The 17,799-nt window shown below is 42.8% G+C and overlaps 1 protein-coding gene across 17 annotated transcripts in view; it reads left to right on the top strand.

Moving 5' to 3' along the window:
* The window catches only part of mycbp2 (MYC binding protein 2), a 61,300-nt gene that overhangs the window by 41,150 nt on the left and 2,351 nt on the right, over window positions 1–17,799 (top strand). For 10 of the 17 annotated variants that reach the window (XM_014337725.2, XM_014337720.2, XM_014337724.2 and 7 more), the window contains 30 exons: window positions 960–1,092; window positions 1,191–1,316; window positions 3,404–3,583; window positions 6,788–8,425; window positions 8,511–8,680; window positions 8,772–9,019; window positions 9,103–9,270; window positions 9,770–9,927; window positions 10,025–10,224; window positions 10,371–10,520; window positions 10,604–10,764; window positions 10,853–11,009; window positions 11,102–11,326; window positions 11,430–11,495; window positions 11,652–11,891; window positions 11,981–12,070; window positions 12,156–12,236; window positions 12,340–12,606; window positions 13,238–13,521; window positions 13,611–13,734; window positions 13,829–13,948; window positions 14,034–14,135; window positions 14,229–14,357; window positions 14,543–14,675; window positions 14,815–14,918; window positions 15,512–15,700; window positions 15,785–15,892; window positions 16,099–16,308; window positions 16,392–16,499; window positions 16,683–16,848. In XM_014337725.2, the coding sequence (XP_014193211.1) occupies window positions 960–1,092; window positions 1,191–1,316; window positions 3,404–3,583; window positions 6,788–8,425; window positions 8,511–8,680; window positions 8,772–9,019; window positions 9,103–9,270; window positions 9,770–9,927; window positions 10,025–10,224; window positions 10,371–10,520; window positions 10,604–10,764; window positions 10,853–11,009; window positions 11,102–11,326; window positions 11,430–11,495; window positions 11,652–11,891; window positions 11,981–12,070; window positions 12,156–12,236; window positions 12,340–12,606; window positions 13,238–13,521; window positions 13,611–13,734; window positions 13,829–13,948; window positions 14,034–14,135; window positions 14,229–14,357; window positions 14,543–14,675; window positions 14,815–14,918; window positions 15,512–15,700; window positions 15,785–15,892; window positions 16,099–16,308; window positions 16,392–16,499; window positions 16,683–16,848 (6,235 nt within the window). The remainder of the gene's footprint in view (window positions 1–959; window positions 1,093–1,190; window positions 1,317–3,403; window positions 3,584–6,787; window positions 8,426–8,510; window positions 8,681–8,771; window positions 9,020–9,102; window positions 9,271–9,769; window positions 9,928–10,024; window positions 10,225–10,370; window positions 10,521–10,603; window positions 10,765–10,852; window positions 11,010–11,101; window positions 11,327–11,429; window positions 11,496–11,651; window positions 11,892–11,980; window positions 12,071–12,155; window positions 12,237–12,339; window positions 12,607–13,237; window positions 13,522–13,610; window positions 13,735–13,828; window positions 13,949–14,033; window positions 14,136–14,228; window positions 14,358–14,542; window positions 14,676–14,814; window positions 14,919–15,511; window positions 15,701–15,784; window positions 15,893–16,098; window positions 16,309–16,391; window positions 16,500–16,682; window positions 16,849–17,799) is intronic. The other 7 variants (XM_014337726.2, XM_014337728.2, XM_014337732.2 and 4 more) reach the window with 5 other exon arrangements.

Raw genomic sequence — 17,799 nt, 5'->3', positions numbered from 1 at the left:
TACGCACTCACCCCAAATAATCAAATGTGTTTTCTGTGGCTGGAGCTCAATTATTCAGACTGCTTGGATCAAGCTATACTGATTTTTAGTAGATTTTGGCCTTCAAATGTAATCTCTCTTTCAAAGGGGAATACATGAGCTGCTTCTGGGTGTGTGTGTGTTCTCTATCTTTCTACCCATTGCTGTGGCAGCAACAATTTTCTGCTTGATTGACTAATTCCAGTTTGTCTATGAATCCACTGCAGTTTCAGGGTGTCACATTCAGCTGGCTTGAGGTCTCTCAGTGGAAGCCTAATCACAAAATGCTGGAGCCTTTCTGTGCCTTGACTGTACCTTTCCTGCTCTTGTAATGATTTTTGTCAATATAAGAACCTAAGTTATTTCTTGCCTGGCGATGTGGAGCCTCTCCTCTTTTGGTTATGACCTGTCATTGGCTGCGGTGGTGGTGTGTCATGCTGTTCAGTAGTTTCCTGCGCCTCTACTAGTGTGTGTGGATCTGGGAGATGCTGCCTGCACATACTAATACTTTCATCTGTTTGTGTGTTTTCTGATTTGTTTTTTGAATTTCCAAAATGATAATATTTCAGGGAGTTGAGAAAACACAGCTTCATGCATTTACCTTTCAATAAACTAGCCCTTAGAGTAAGTTTTGTTTTTATTTATTTATTTATTTATTTTTTTAATTTCAGCTCATCAGTTTTGTCTAGCTGTGTCTGCTAATACACCAAATTAATTTATTGTGATCTGCTGCTCTATATTCTGTATGTGTCAATCAGATGGGATGAATACTTGCATGTCAGTGATCTTGCGTAGAACCTTTTGTATGTGGTGGATACGGTGGATGTAGGGTGGGTGAATAAGAAAATTGACTGTAGCTGATTTTGAAAGTGGATTCACATGTGCTGTTTGTGCGTGTGTGTATGTATGAGCATGGATAAATAGTGTTGCTTATGTATCAGGTGGTCAACTCAGAGGGAACCTGGGTACAGCTGGATAAGAACAGTGTAGTGGAGTTCTGTGAGAGTGATGAAGGAGAGGCCTGGTCACTGGCCAGAGACCGTGGTGGAAACCAATACCTTCGCCACGATGATGGTAGGTGGCGTGGCTGATTAAAACGGTTTCTAACCCAGATTTAAGCCCTCCTAATGCCAGATTATGATGAAACAATGTTATTAAATTGACTTTTTCAGAGCAAGCATTGCTTGAGCATGGGAACCAGACCCCGCCACCCAGCCCTTTCTCTGTGCAGGCCTTCAATAGAGCCTCAACTTCAAATGGAGCACAGGGCTTTGACTATGGCATCTCCAACAACAAAGGTAAGGTCAGCTTGGAGTAGAGTTAAATTTACCAAAATGCATCATGTGCAGATCACCTTTCCAAGATATAAATTCTCTTTGCTTCCTTTTCTTGTTTATCTTGTACTTTATTGTAACAAAGGCATCAGGACTTTTAGTTGCTCTTCTCACTAAAATCCTTTCAAATAAACCATTACTCACCAAACGCCACTCTTTGCGTATAAAAATGAAACAATTTAATTCATTTTTGCTATGCAGATATGTTGCTTTATCAAATTTAATTTGTTTATAACGTCAAAAAAAGCCGAAATTTGCAGTCACAGTGTATAGTAGTATCAGACCTTAGTTTCAGTGATGCAGTTGGAGTCGGTCGGTCTTTTCAAATCACGGGCGCCATCTTTCATCTCTTTTTGTTGTGCATGCTTTTTATTGTGTCTACCTTTTGTTATTTCATGCCTGATATTTCTGCATTGTCAGGCATAAATTTGCTTGCATGGGCCAGTCAGTGTGCCCCTGGTCATTTGGGCTACTAGGGGCTTTGTTTTCAATGTTTGTTTGCAATGTTTTCTACAATATATTGCCAAATACTGCAAACATCACCTAATTAAAGTCAGTGTTTCTGCTACCAAAGTAGCAAGGTTTTTTTTTCAAATGGCTTTGCTCTTTCACAAAAAGGAGGTTGCCCCGTTAGGATTCTTAGTCATGCTAATCATGGAACTCTGGTTATGTTATGCACAATGATTGAAGTTGAAGGTTGTTTTACTTGTCTAGATGTCAGATGCAATAAATCTGCAACTCTAATGCTCCTGCATAATACCTTTGCTATGCAGATTGTAAACACATTGTCAAGCTTTCTTCTCTAAATGTCTGTTGGCAAGGAGTGCCTATGGATTACCGTTATACTTGGATGAAGTTAAGACTGGTTGTAATGTGGAGAAATGGATGTAGTTGCATCCTTTTAACAGGGGCTTGGGTAATCAATGGTAGTTTGTCGTGAATGTTCGTATTTACCTTGACCTGAAAAATCCTTCCCATTTACACAAGGTACATAGTCAACCAACCTGTAGAAGCGGTGTTAAATCTGTAATTCAATACAGATTATAAAAATAATAAAGTGGTGCTGAAAATATTTACTGAAACATAGAAAATGTGCATGGAAATGCACGTCTAGAATAAATACTCAACTAATACAAGCATGTCCACCTCGATTTTACAACTCGTTCATGAGTTGAAAGCCCCCACTGAGCCATCTAATGGAAAGTCTGAATCACTAGCCACCTCTGGGTTTGAGTTTTCATGCTGTGAGGCGGCATTGTGAGTGGGCTCTGAGTGTGCAGGACAGAGAAACCTTAAAAAAAGAAATGGTGTGCTGATGGTTATCAGCCCTCACTTTACAATGTATTTTATAGACATTTACAAAAAAACCTCTGGGAATATGTATCGACCAAGTTTTGCAGCTTGGTGCGCAGTGAAACCTTTCACTAAGGAGAAGCTATCCAGTGAGATTTTCCCAAGATGATGATCTTGGAACTTCTTGTGAGGACATGCAGGTTTTTTGTAAGACTGAGCCCTAAAATAAAAAGAACAATATACATTTTCCATAAACTGTTAGGAAAAGGGAGGAAGTGCTGCTGTGCTGTGGTGAAAAAAGTACAATTTGTTGTTGCTAATAGGAATAAACCATCTGTAGTTGCTGGAGTTATCTGGTAGAACATACCCTGTACTGGGCAGATTTTTAAAGTAACCAATTTGATTTTTTTCCCCCTTCAATAAAAAACTTGTTGGGAGTTGTAGTTTCTTCCTTATATACTTCTTGGCTTGTCTTTTTTGATTTATTTTTTTTAAACCTAGGACCATACTAGAACTTTTTGTGCTCAGTTCATCCAGAATAGTATTAAGCCCACTTAGGCTTCATGCTAGTTTCCCAATTCCATCTATGAACACGACTGCTGGGACTCCGGATGCCCATAATAGCTCCTCCTCCTCCTGGCTGATGATTGAAATGATTGATAAGAAAAATAGGTGACTGACCTACATCCCCCATTTAGAATCCTTAAACCATAGTAAAAGCTTTAGTTTGTCCCCTTCCTCTGTCTCCATGTTTGCAGGTGACCGGTTGAGTGCCATACTGAATTCCATTCAGTCTGGGCCCTTCCTCTCAGCAGCTCCCTCCTCCTCCATATTTGAGCAAGCTGCCCAACCTCCCTCCTCTTCCTCCCTTGTCCACAGCCCATTTGTGTTTGGACAATCCCCCTCCCAACTGTCTCAGCCACAACCACAGCTTCTGAGTAAGTCTGTCCAGCTTTCTGACAGCGCTTGCTAGCACAGATTTTGATCCTTTTCCTCCCAACTTTTCGTTTCATGGAATTGTAATCTGTTTTTAATTTATCTGTACTTTTGGGGGAGAACAGGATGATATGTGACACATATCGGCACAGTTGTGTTGTACGGTGCAGAAATATCCTTAACAAGCCGACAAGTCTATTCCATGCTTAAATCTTGTTTCTTATAAAAAACAGGTGACATGACCTTTAAATAATCCATGAGTTGGTACTTTCACTTGTTTTCTAAGCAAGATTTCAAACATTAATAGACTCTATATCCAAGTCAACGGGATATTTTTGCCATGCGCTCAAGTAATTGGCCAAGTTGCTTAATTTTCTGCTTGCTGTGCTTGCTCTTGTTTAGCGTGCCTTTTACCCTGTTCTTCATCTGCTTCATTGCTGCTTTGAAATGAAATCTGCATCTTCCATCCTTTAGTAACAGCTTGTTTCACTTTCACCTCAAACAGCCCAGGCTGTGACAGAAAATGCAAACAGAAGTCTGAACACTTGTTTGTTTATAGCAATTATTAGGTTTGGGGGGGATTTTGTTTGTTTGTTTTAAACAATGAACGGCTTAAACAAAAAAAAATAAATAAATAAAAATCAGCTATTAAGTAATGATATTCTACGTATACCAAGTTTGCGCTTGAAGTGGATAATTCAAAATTTTAAAAGCCCTGCAATTCAAAAGACACTGTCTTGTAACACCATCCAAAATCAGTTCACTTGTCTCTAATATTTTCTGCCTGTGTAGCACCCTTTCTCCCTGTTGGTCCTTTCCTCTGCTCTACTGCGTCCTGTGTACTTGTTGTTGTTGTTGTTGTTGTTTTAATCTGTTATCTATTTGTTACGGAGCCCTGAAGATGTCATGGAGAGCAGGGAAATGTTTTTGTTTTTGTTCTTTTAATGCTCAACTTCTTAATTTATGTTCTTGTTTTGGTATACTAGCAGTCTTCCAACCTTCAATAATTTTATAGTGGCCACCTTTTTTAAATGAAACGAAATAAATAACATTACTGAAAACACTGTATCAACTCAGATGGATGTACTATGAAGGAAGTTCAACAAAGTCCAGCTTTCTTTGCGTGAGCTGGCTTGACGAAACCTAAAACCCCAGTCGGAGATGAGTTTCATGACCATGGTTATCACGTGTCTGTTATGCTGGATTTTCTGCTTCATGTTCTGTCTTCACATAAAAAGGGATGTTTTGTATAAGAATATTTCCTCTTGGGAAATGCATGTACCTTCCAAAGACAGTGCATTGCACAGTGCTGTAACTTTATGGCTGGGCTTCATTCATGATGATAAGGTGTAGGCTAACAAGTTGCATTTGCCAAGTAGAGAATCTTGTACTTTAAAACATGCTGAAAATGAAAGAACTGGTAAAAAAAATGGCACTTTCAGTTGATTTCCAAACTTGATTTGAAACTGAACATAATCTGGTCTGGACCAGGTTAGGTTCAGCATAAGTTACCATGGTGATTTAGCCAGGTAAAAAGTGGATCACTTTCATGATACTGAAAACTCCGGTTTTGAGCTCGACATAGCTCACTAATCTATTAATCTTGCTTTTTCGTAGGGCAATCCAATCTTCACAATCAGTGCCTTTCCAGGAAATACAGTTTTAAATAAAATCAATATTCCCCCCCCTAAAAACTACCTGCTTTATAACCAAGTATAAAGCCTCCTACCAAAGGTTGTATTGTTGGCCCCAAAAGAGGAGAGGATTTCACAAATTAACTAAAACATGTGCACAACTTTGTCCATGACATTTACAGGGTTCTTTGTTTTTCTGTTATTCTTCTATAAGTGTTTCTACACGCCAGTCAGTTTGTCTGTCTGTTGATCCCCTCATCACTGTAACATGTTGTCCTTTTGCCACTTTCTACTCCACCTCCTTGACTCCATTGCCTCTATGCCTTCTTTCTTTTTCTCTGCGGTGGCCTCCTTGCATTCCATGTCTTGTTTGTTTACCTGCTCCACTGTTTTCCGCTGTAGATGGTTCATCATGCAGCCTTGCTTCTCGCGAACGTGTGCACAAAAGCAATGTGTCCGTGGCTGGGCATGGTACTGCTCTCTCATCTCTCGCTCTGAGGCAAAAGGGTGGGTAATCACATCATGCATCATGCCTCCCCTCAGACTGAACAGATGGTTGGTAGGAACTCAAGTCTGCTCTGTGGTGAATCGAGGGCTTTGTGCTCAACTTTTGGGGGGGATTATGTTAGTGCAAAGCTTTAAATTATGGTGCCGAATTTAAAATATTTAAAGTCTAATGGGAAGAAAATTGAGGAAAAACTGCATTTAAGACTTATTCAGTGTTGCACATGATTTTAAAGTCGGTTAGAAAAAAGGAATTTTCAAGCTGTTCATTGAATAGACATTTTTTGGATATTTGTAGTTGGTACATAATTACTTGGTTTCTGGTCAATACCAAGGCTATTTCTAGTATTATCAGGAGTGGTCCCTGAACTGGGCTGAGATTCATCTTTCATCAGTGCTTCCATTATCCAGTAACAGTCTCATTTGCAAAACATCTGGATCAGAGGTGTCAAACATTAGGGCCAGAACTGGCTCGGAAAGACGGCAATCGGGGTCAGTGCATGGCTTTGGACAATGTTATCCTACTGATAAATCATTGATTCAGCTGTTGCTGTTTATACTACGCCACAGTAATTAAGTAATGGATACTTTTTTTTTAATTCAGTTTTTACAATGGGTGCACAGTAAGTAGATTTAATTTTTTTTAATTAGTGTTAAAGAAAATGAACAAAATCTATTCTCATTTAGAAAAACTGAGACATGTTGTTTGAAAATTGCACCTTTTCGTATATATTAAGATATCTCAGGCATTTTAAATGTGTAGTTACACTGACACTGCCAGAAATGGTCCAGCCCGTTTAAGATCAACGTGGGCTGCATGGGCCCATGACATGAGTTTGACACCCCTGATCTAGATGGTCACATAAGTCACTAGTTTGTTTTAATAAAATGTTTCACTGCCATTTACATTAAAAGACATAACTTCTTTCACATTCCTGACATTAGCTCTCTTTTACTCTTCATTCAGTTTTTCTGTACCTTTCTTTGTTTTTCTTATTACGTTTTTGTTTTTCACTCTTACTGATACCTTTTTTGTGGTGTAACTGAGTTTCACCTGTTAATGTTTAGGTGAGCGAGGGAACCTCATGCCTGGTGCACGGCCGATGTCCCCAGCCTCCAAACACCGTCAGGAGAATCGCTCAGCCAAACAGGAGAGCCGCGGAAGTCGCTCCTCTGAGCAGAGCAGGGTCAAAACAAGTGAGGGTGGAATGACAGCTAGCGAGGCCCTTATACTGCGGTCCGACACGGCCAAACTGAGGTCTGACTCGCACAGCCGCTCCCACTCGCCCAATCACAACACACTGCAGGCTCTAAAGGCAGATGGTAGAACTTCAGGAAATCGGTCTGAGTCTCCGAATCCTGGCTCTCGCTCTTCCTCTCCCAAACAAAAAAGTATATCCACGTCAGGCAGGTCTAGCCCCTCCAGCAACTCTTCCCAGCACTCTTCTTCACCCCACCATGACAAGAACCTCCCACCTAAAGTTAGCCCTTCGTCCAAAGCCCAGCTCGATCCTCCAAGAGAGAGATCCAAATCAGACTCTTATACTCTGGACCCAGACACACTGAGAAAGAAGAAGATTCCCCTTACAGAGCCACTTAGGGGCAGATCTACCTCCCCCAAACCTAAACTGTCTCCTAAAGACCCAAATAAAGGGATGACCGGCAATGCAGAGAACCGTGTTCCCTCACCACATGTTACCCAAGAGAACTTGCACAGTGAAGTCGTGGAAGTCTGCACCTCTAGCGCTCTCCTCTCCAATGAGGATGTCAATGATGAGAATGTGGAGCTCCGTAATGCTGAAGAAGGCTCGTGTAAGGTGCACTTCAGCATCGGCAAAGCCCCTGTCGAAGAGGAACTAAAGAGCCGCTCTTCACCCAAAGTCAGCCGCAAAACCTCCAGTCGACACACGCGTTCTAAAAAGGACAAATCCGGGCCTCTGTTTAAAGGAGAGAGCACAACTAGGATCACAGAACCTGCCAAACAGGCCATGTCTCCCTCGGTGGCTGAATGTGCACGCGCAGTCTTTGCAGCGTTCCTGTGGCATGAAGGCATTGTCCATGATGCCATGGCCTGCTCCTCCTTCCTCAAGTTCAACCCAGACTTAACCAAAGAGCACGCCCCCATTCGCAGCTCCCTGGGAGGACAGGGCGCTGAGGAGAAGGAGAGCAAATTAAAGAATCGCCACTCCTTGGAGATTTCCTCTGCACTTAACATGTTTAATATTGCTCCACATGGCCCAGACATCTCCAAAATGGGCAGCATCAACAAAAACAAAGTGCTGTCTATGTTGAAGGAACCTCCGCTGCCAGAGAAGTGTGAGGATGGAAAAGGAGAGTCCATTTCCTATGAAATGACTTCCCATCCCTCTATGAGGGCAAAATCAATCTTACCATTAACACTGCAGCATTTGGTTGCATTCTGGGAGGACATTTCTATGGCCACCATCAAGGCAGCAACTCAGAACATGATCTTCCCCAGTCCGGGATCCAGTGCCATCTTAAAAAAGAAAGAGCATGAGAAAGACGGTAAAAAGGCAAAGAAGGAGAAAAAGAAAAGGGAAAAGGCAGAGGTGCGTCCAAGAGGGAATCTGTTTGGAGAGATGGCCCAACTTGCAATGGGTGGACCAGAGAAAGACACCATCTGTGAGCTGTGTGGAGAATCGCACCCTTACCCTGTCACGTACCATATGAGGCAGGCTCATCCAGGTACAGTCAGTGGTATCTTGTAACACACTTTAAATTGTAAGTCTTTTCTGTTTCTTAACGTCCCTCCTTTGTGTTATTATGGCAGGCTGTGGCCGGTATGCAGGGGGTCAGGGCTACAACAGTATTGGCCACTTCTGTGGTGGTTGGGCTGGAAACTGTGGAGACGGCGGCATAGGAGGCAGCACCTGGTACCTGGTGTGTGATCGCTGTCGGGAGAAATACCTCAGAGAGAAACAGACTGCCGCCCGGGAGAAGGTACTGTTTTTAAATCTTCCTCCTTGAATCAGCTTCTGACATCATACTGACTTCCATGAAATAAACTCCATTGTTTTCCTTTGTTTTCCAGGTGAAGCAGTCGAGGAAGAAACCTCTGCAGGTGAAGACTCCAAGGGCGCTGCCCACTATGGAGGCCCACCAGGTGATTCGGGCCAACGCATTGTTCCTACTGTCCCTCAGCAGTGCAGCTGAACCGAGCATGCTGTGCCACCACCCTCCTCGGCCTCTTCATTCCCACCTCCTCCCCAGCCTGAAGGAGGGTGTCTCAGAAGAACTCCCCAATAAAATGGGCTGCCTCTACCTACAGACACTAGCTAGGTAATTACAAGCTCAGACATAGAAAAGAAAACCTTACAGTGACGTGTTTTCATAAAGATTTGAGTCTCTTACTCTTCCTTTAGACAACACACTGAGAACTTTGGAGCCTACCAAGATGATAACCTCTTCCAAGATGAGATGAGGTATCTACGCTCAACATCTGTTCCCGCGCCCTATATTTCAGTCACCCCTGACGCCTGCCCCAATGTGTTTGAGGAACCAGAGAGCAACATGAAATCAATGCCACCCAGGTAATTGACAATGAATTCAATTTTTACTTCTTTTATTTAAAAGAAGAGTTAATTGCAGCTCTGATTTCTCATTACAGAGATTTTTTTTCCTTTTTTTGGTTTATATGTTAGGTTATTTGTTTCCACGTTGTTATTCATAACTGACCAACAGATGATGCAATTGTACCAATAGGCACTGTTTGCATAAGTTGTTCCCAGCTTGTCTCTCCCCTGCACATTCTGACAGCCAGCACACTTAATTAAAAACGTCCGCCTCTGTCATCGCAAACCACATCTTAAATTGTACAAAGAAGGCTTTGTGTTTGTGTAAAGGTTTTTTTTATTTTTTATTGTTAACATCTATACATTCATGCGTCCCTTCCTCCCACAGCTGCAGTAGCTGCTGAACATGTCCATGTACTGTTCTGTCAGCCAACACTTCGATATTGTGTTTAAAGTACTTGAATGTCCTTAAAAATATTTAAGGGGTAACCAGCATTTGTTTGTTTGTGTCTTTTAGTCTCGAGACCAGTCCAATCACAGACAGTGACACGGCTAAGCGGACGGTGTTTCAGAGGTCTTACTCAGTTGTCGCATCAGAATATGACAAGCAACATTCGCCCTCTCCAGCACGGGTCAAAGCTGTGCCCAGACGCAGGGTCCATAGCGGTGATGCAGGTAATCGCGTCTTGTCATTGCAAAAAGTGCTTATTGGTTCTTCCAGAGTGAGTTACAGCACCGTGTGTATAAATAAACTACTTTGTCTTCTGTACAGAAGTTGGCTCTTCCCTGTTACGTCACCCATCCCCTGAGCTATCCCGGCTGATCTCAGCCCACGGCTCCCTCAGTAAGGGTGAGAGGAACTTCCAGTGGCCCGTCCTGGCTTTTGTTATCCAGCACCATGACCTGGAGGGCCTAGAGGTGGCCATGAAGCATGCACTGAGGAAATCTGCCTGCAGGGTGTTTGCCATGGAGGTAAAGTTGTCCGAATAACACAACTCAGTCTTGCCTTAATTATTGTTTTAATTACAATATCTTGGGTTCGTAGGCAAGTATTTTAATATTACACCCATTTCTATATTATAATAAGACTAATACATTTTTTTTCATTTCCCTGTCAGGCATTCAACTGGCTTCTGTGCAATGTGATCCAGACCACCTCTCTGCATGATATTCTCTGGCATTTTGTAGCATCGCTCACGCCATCGCCATTTGAACCTGAGGATGAGGAAGACGATGAGAATAAGGGGAACAAAGAAAATTTAGAACAGGTAATGAGTTGTTTAAAGTTACGGAGGGTGATAAGAAGGTGGCTTTACTGTACTTTCTAATTATGAACATCGACTCTGCACAGGAGCGAGACCTTGGCGTTTGCGAACACCCTCTGTCTGACATTGTTATTGCTGGGGAAGCAGCTCATCCTCTGCCCCACACCTTCCACCGCCTCCTTCAGACCATCTCTGACCTCATGATGTCACTTCCCAGTGGCAGCTCACTACAGCAGATGGCACTCAGGTACAGTTTCTCTTTTGTGCCTCCTTTTGTAATTTTAGCAGCTCTGAGCTTCTGTGGGAATATAAATGATTGTGACTCTTTGTTTAAGGTGCTGGAGTCTCAAGTTCAAGCAGTCCGACCACCAGTTCCTCCACCAAAGCAATGTTTTCCATCACATCAACAATATCCTATCCAAGTCAGATGATGGAGACAGTGAGGAAAGCTTCAACATCAGCGTGCAGTCCGGATATGAAGCAATGAGCCAGGCAAGAAAGTTAACAGCGTATTTAGCAGCCAGCACCTGAGCTTACTCATCTGTCATGATTTAACTTGATAAATATGTTTGTACCTCGTACAGGATCTCTGCCTGGTCACCTGTTTGAAGGACCTGACCAGTGTCGTAGACATCAAGACGTCCAGTCGCCCTGCCATGATCGGCAGCCTAACAGACGGCTCCACCGAGACCTTCTGGGAGTCTGGAGATGAAGACAAAAACAAAACCAAGAGCATCACCATCAGCTGTGTGAAAGGCATAAACGCTGTTAAGGTGTCTGTTCATGTGGACAACTCCAGGGACATTGGGGTAAGCAGGCAACGGCACAACAAGCGTTGTGGTTAAAACCTTGCTTCTGCAACAGTTTCCTGATGGATTTGAGTAAAATTGTTTTTTTCCCTTATATTTACAGAACAAAGTTACTTCTGTGACATTCCTGTGTGGAAAAGCAATAGAAGACCTCTGCAGAATCAAGCAGGTATCTGTAATTTAACTTGCTTCACAGTGGATGGCTCTTGTTTTCTGGGCTGCATATACAGTTTACGTCTAAATGATTCTCCTTTTGAAATAAGGAGTAGGAAACAAACCATCAAATAACATGGCAGTTCTCTACCTTTCTGCGATTCTGTCACAGGCTGACCTCGACTCGCGTCACATGGGCTGGGTGACGAGTGAGCTTCCTGGAGGGGATCATCATGTGATCAAGGTGGAATTGAAAGGTCCTGAAAACACCCTGAGAGTACGTCAGGTGAAGGTCCTCGGTTGGAAAGACGGCGAAGCCATCAAGATACCCGGACAAATCTCAGCCAGCATGGCCCAGCAGAAGAACTGTGAAGCTGAGACTCTCAGAGTTTTCCGCTTAATTACCTCACAGGTCTGCTCATCTGCCTTTTCCACATACCTGCAATTAGCTCTAAACTCTTGTAAGCGTTTCTCTTTCTTAAACTTTGTTTGTAAATGTAGGTGTTTGGAAAACTAATCTGTGGAGATGCCGAGCCAACTCCAGAGCAGGAGGAGAAAAACCTGCTTTCATCTCCAGAGGGAGAAGACAAGGTCAGCACTTTAGTTATTTAACTGTTTGTTTAGTGACCTCAAACCTGATGTTTTATACGTGCTCATCTTGCATTTCTGTGAACAGGCACCCTCTGACGCTGACCTCAAGGAGCACATGGTGGGAATCATTTTTAGCAGGAGCAAACTGACCAACCTGCAGAAACAGGTCAATAGCAATTTCACTTTAAACCGTTAAACAGTGAAATTACGTTGTCATTTCGGGGAAATATTACTTCCGTCAGCTAACCTCAGTGGTGTGACATTTTCAGGTTTGTGCACACATCGTTCAAGCCATCCGCATGGAGGCAACGCGTGTGAGAGAGGAGTGGGAACACGCCATCTCCAGCAAAGAGAACGCCAACTCTCAGCCCAGCGACGATGACGCCTCTTCTGACGCCTACTGCTTTGAGCTCCTGTCCATGGTCCTGGCTCTGAGCGGCTCCAACGTCGGCCGCCAGTACCTGGCCCAGCAGCTCACGCTCATGCAGGACCTGTTTTCTCTGCTGCACACAGCTTCTCCAAGAGTACAGAGACAGGTGGGAGAGGATGTAAACAAAACAAGAAAAACCTTTCAGTTTAATGATCAGAGGAAACTTGTGCGGCTTTCTTGTAAACACATTTACATCAGCATCGATTGTGTATTGATTACACTTCCTTCCTCATTACATTCTGAGTATTTTGAAAGCTGCTTAGTGTAGTTAGTTTTAAGTTTGGCAGCTTGGACAGTTCCTGTTGTTTTGCTGCCACCTTCTGGCACTCAGTGGAATTACATTATTTGGCAGTGTGATTGTTCATCACTGTTGAACTATTTACAGACAATACTGGGACCCATCTAATTATTCCTCATGAGTGCTTTTAGGGTTTACAAAAACAAAAAACTTTAAAAAAAAACTACTGTGGTTTAATTTTTGTGTTAAATGTTGACGATAAAGATTTTCAGTTGACTTAATCGCTCACTGTTGGCAACGGTGTGGTGAAGAAATCAGAAGATCCAACTAGAACAAAGACGTCTATAAATTCTGTCTTTAAATGACTGTAAATTTTGGTGTAGAGTCACTTTTTCATAAAAGGTTTTAAGATATTTGTGTTTTACAGATATTTATGTAAATACCTTGTGAGCCTGTTGAAAGTATAATCTTGCTTACCATCTGATTGGCTACTTCTCAGGTGACTTCACTGCTTAGACGTGTCCTGCCGGAGGTGACGCCTGTGCGTCTTGCTAGCATCATTGGGGTGAAGGCTCTGCCACCGGCAGACATCAGTGACATCATTCACTCCACAGAGAAAGGTGACTGGAACAAGCTCGGCATCTTGGACATGTTCCTGGGCTGTATCGCAAAAGCCCTCACTGTGCAGCTGAAAGCCAAAGGCACCACGATCTCTGGTGCAGCCGGAATGACGGCAGGAAAAGGGGTCACCACAGTCACGCTTCCAATGATCTTTAACTCCAGGTAAGGCTCTGTCTTTTGTAAAATTTGGGATGCTTGAGATTTCCTGAGCTGTAGTTCCTGAAAAATGACAGCTGTGTTATATTCTTAAGCATGTCGCCCCCTCCTGTTATGCTCAGCTATATCCGCAGAGGGGAGAGCCACTGGTGGATGAAAGGCTCCACTCCTCCACAGATTGCGGAGATCATCATAAAGCTGGTTAAAGACATGGCAGCTGTAGGTTTTTGCTGACTTTTTAAGCCATCTCTTGTTTTACGCTGTGTTACATTTCTTATGTGGTAAAATGACCTCTACATTACCTCTTTATTAGGGGCACCTTTCAGACGCTTGGTCCAGAGTTACCAAAAATGCAATAGCCGAGACCATCATAGCACTGACCAAAATGGAGGAGGAGCATAGGTCTCCTGTACGCTGTATTGCAACCACAAGGGTATGAAAAATTTGTCATACGCAATTACATAACCTTAAAAATATTGTGTATTTATTATATATCACGTTCCTTTGCTGTTACCTAGCTCTGGCTGGCCTTGGCATCACTGTGTGTGCTGGACCAAGATCATGTAGACAGGCTGTCCTCTGGTCGCTGGATGGGCAAAGATGGCCAGCAGAAGCAGATGGTGAGAAAAAGCTTAAAGCTACACTGTATGACAAATTATTAAAGACAGATCATCAAAAGAGTAATTATTCATTTACTCGTCTTGTGTCTGCAGCCCATGTGTGACAACCATGATGATGGTGAGACAGCAGCCATCATCCTGTGTAACATATGTGGGAACCTTTGCACTGACTGTGACCGCTTCCTCCACCTGCACAGACGCACACGCTCTCACCAGAGACAGGTGAGGTTTAATTTATTACTAGAGACAAATAAAAACAAATTAAACGATATTAAGTAGCCACTCAGGTGGGGAGCTTTAAGTATAATTATTAAGTATAATTTATTACTCAATATTTCACAAGCAGTTGAGGCACTGGACATAATTTTTCCTGCAGCATACAATCAATCATTTTTAATGTGCTTTAGGTGTTTAAAGAGGAAGAGGAGGCCATAAAGGTGGATCTTCATGAAGGCTGTGGGAGGACCAAGCTGTTCTGGCTCATGGCTCTGGCTGACTCAAAGACTATGAAGGCCATGGTGGAGTTCAGAGAGCACACAGGTAACACTAAAATGGGTTTTGTTGGGTAACATTGCATACATATGGCCATATCAGTAAGCTGATAAAATGACTTCTACTCAAGCTGCATTTTCAGGGCTTTCATCTATTCCTATTTTGACCAAGCCTAATAATTTTGTAGGTAAACCAACGTCCAGCAGCTCAGATGCCTGCAGGTTCTGTGGCACGAGAAATGGGACCGAGCTGTCTGCAGTGGGTAGCGTCTGCTCAGATCCAGACTGCCAGGTACCACGCTTGATCTATGGCATGAAATCTCAGTGTCTGTGCTTGTAGTCTATGCAGATGGACTGAGGGGTTTATTAAAACTGTGAGCACCTGGTTTAGTTTCAATAAAAAATTGTTATAGAATATTTTCAATGTCATAAACCTGAGCTGCACCTAAAGGGTCCTCAGTTGTGTCTAAAAGCCTATTTGTAAGGCTCACCACCGTCAGTGAGCCTTACAAATACTGGGTGAGGAGTCTGAGAGAGCTGATGCACACTTTGGAGGTGATGTTGAACTCTGCGGAAAAGTTGAGAACAGGCAAACAGCAAAGTTTCATCAAATTTAACTTTGTAGTTTTTGCAGAAACTTGCTGACAACCAAACAAAACATTTAAGCTTCAGAGCTGATTTCCTTTTTAAAATTTTAAGATGAGAAATGAGCCTTGAAAAATCCCTTCACCCTAGTTTTAGTGTAATTTTGTGTGTTTTCTATTTATGTTACAAATAAATAGAAAAATCGTAGAAATAAATCAGCTAAGCTTAGCCCAGGCTGAATTTGAGATATTTTGTGCTGTACTTCCTAACACTAACCAACTCTTTCCTGTGGCCACTCAGGAGTACGCTAAACTGGCGTGCAGTAAGACTCATCCCTGTGGACACCCTTGTGGAGGAGTCAAAAACGAGGACAGCTGCCTGCCATGTCTGCACGGCTGTGACAAGAACACGGGCTGCCTGAAACAGGATGCGGATGACATGTGTATGATCTGCTTCACTGAAGCCCTGTCTGCTGCTCCTGCTATACAGGTAGCTCTTTGTTCGTTAAAAGCATCACATCGGGATTTAAATTTGTCCTCCTGTTTAATGTTTAACTTTTTGATCCGTTTCCAGCTGGACTGCACTCACGTGTTCCACCTTCAGTGCACTCGGCGTGTTCTTGAAAATCGCTGGCTGGGGCCTCGGATCACATTCGGGTTCATGTTATGTCCCATTTGCAAGGTAAAATGCTACTTGACCCTCTCTGACTTACGGGAAGACAAAGGGACTGGACTATTTTCACCACACCTAAATTTTGATTGACTCAAGTTTAAGTGCTTTGTTGAAAAAGCGTTTGCCTCCCATACTGCGACTGCTTTTGTTCATTATCGTTTTAGCAGGTGAAGTAAACCCAACACTTGCTGCCCTGTTTGTCTCGTTGTTTGCAGAACAAAATCAATCACTCTGTGATCAAGGACCTGCTCGATCCCATTAAGGAGCTTTATGAGGATGTGAGGAGGAAGGCTCTGATGAGGCTCGAGTACGAGGGTCTGCACAAGAGTGAGGCAATAACCACACCAGGGGCACGCTTTCACAATGACCCTGCAGGCTTTGCCATGAACAGATATGCATACTATGTTTGCTACAAGTGCAAGAAGGTACCACCTGGATGAAAGACCCAGTATATTTTAGTGGAACTGTGTTATAAGGATGGAGAATAAATGACGCTTTTCTTTTCCAGGCATATTTTGGGGGAGAGGCTCGCTGCGATGCAGAGGCAGGACAGGGAGACGACTACGACCCCAGTGAACTGATCTGTGGAGCATGCTCAGATGTGTCCAGGGCTCAGGTGGGAATTGTGTCTGCGAGGAGCACTTTAAATGAATAATATGACATCTGTAGAACTAACTGACCTATATGTTGTTAAGTGAATAACAATAAAGAAAGAAAGCCAAACCTTTCCTTAAAAATGGTTCTCATCTGTCCTTGAAAAGCAAAATATAACCCCAGCCCTTTTGTCTCCTTTCATCAGATGTGCTCCAAGCATGGAACAGACTTCCTTGAGTATAAATGCCGGTACTGCTGCTCTGTGGCTGTTTTCTTCTGCTTTGGCACCACACACTTCTGTAATGCCTGCCATGATGACTTCCAGAGGATGACCAGTGTCCCCAAAGAGGAATTGCCCCATTGTCCTGCAGGTGCTTAACAATTCCTATGTATTTTGTCATAATTCTATACATAAACATGGATGTCATCATGTTATCAGCAATTGGCCACAAATTTGACATTTTGACCGTTGCAATCTTAGCTTTTGGAACCATTTATGCATTAGACTGTGAAGTTTGTGAAGGCACTTGCAAGTTTGCTTATTAAGGTGAAGCATCCACTTGTTTCAGCATCTGCTTGTCACTCAGAGTATACATGCCTCCTACTAAGGGATAACTTTAGTACAATTTTAATGAGTGGGTTATGAAAACAAAAACAGTTCCTGTTCAGATGGTATGAAAGAGGAACATCAAAAACCAAAACTGTTTATTGTGGCACACTTCTCTTAACATGCAGGTCTGTGTGTTTCCACTTGTATTTGGAGTCAACTTCACGTGTTCATTTGAGAAACTGCAGTAGCCACGGCTTGGCTTAATCTTTAACCCTGGAAGTTGCTACTTAATAACAAATGACTGAAACTTGGTCACCTTGGTTACTGTGTACAGAGCCACTGTCTTTGAGGAGTTTAGATCAGTGAGAGTGTCCGTCTCTTACTCTGAATAATTGATCGGCTGTAACCTGATCACACTGCTCGAAAGACGCAGCTGACCTTTTGCTGCTCCTGTGTTTGCATCTCCCATTCCAGTTGTTGCTGTTGTTGTTGTCGTCTACAGTATCTGCAGTTTTTACAGATACTAAAGAACAAAGGAAGGTTTTGTGACAGGCCTATTTGAGAAACATGATGTTCTTACATCTGTATTCATTTGTATGCCGATGACTGTCAGCTTTACTTACCTTTTAGTCATTTGGATACCTCCCCATGTCAATCACTGCTTGACTGTCTTAGTGATATTAAAATATGGATGGCAAATAATTTTTTGAATTTTAATGGTCGCAAAACGGAAGCAATTTTATATGGCCCGCATCGTTCTACTGATTCTCCA

This window comes from Haplochromis burtoni, unplaced genomic scaffold (assembly GCF_018398535.1).
Source record: "Haplochromis burtoni strain Fernald_Lab_line unplaced genomic scaffold, NCSU_Asbu1 Contig_75, whole genome shotgun sequence".
NCBI classification, from domain to species: Eukaryota; Metazoa; Chordata; class Actinopteri; order Cichliformes; family Cichlidae; genus Haplochromis; species Haplochromis burtoni.
Note: the sequence above shows the minus strand (reverse complement) of the source record. Positions and strands in the feature narration are given on the sequence as shown.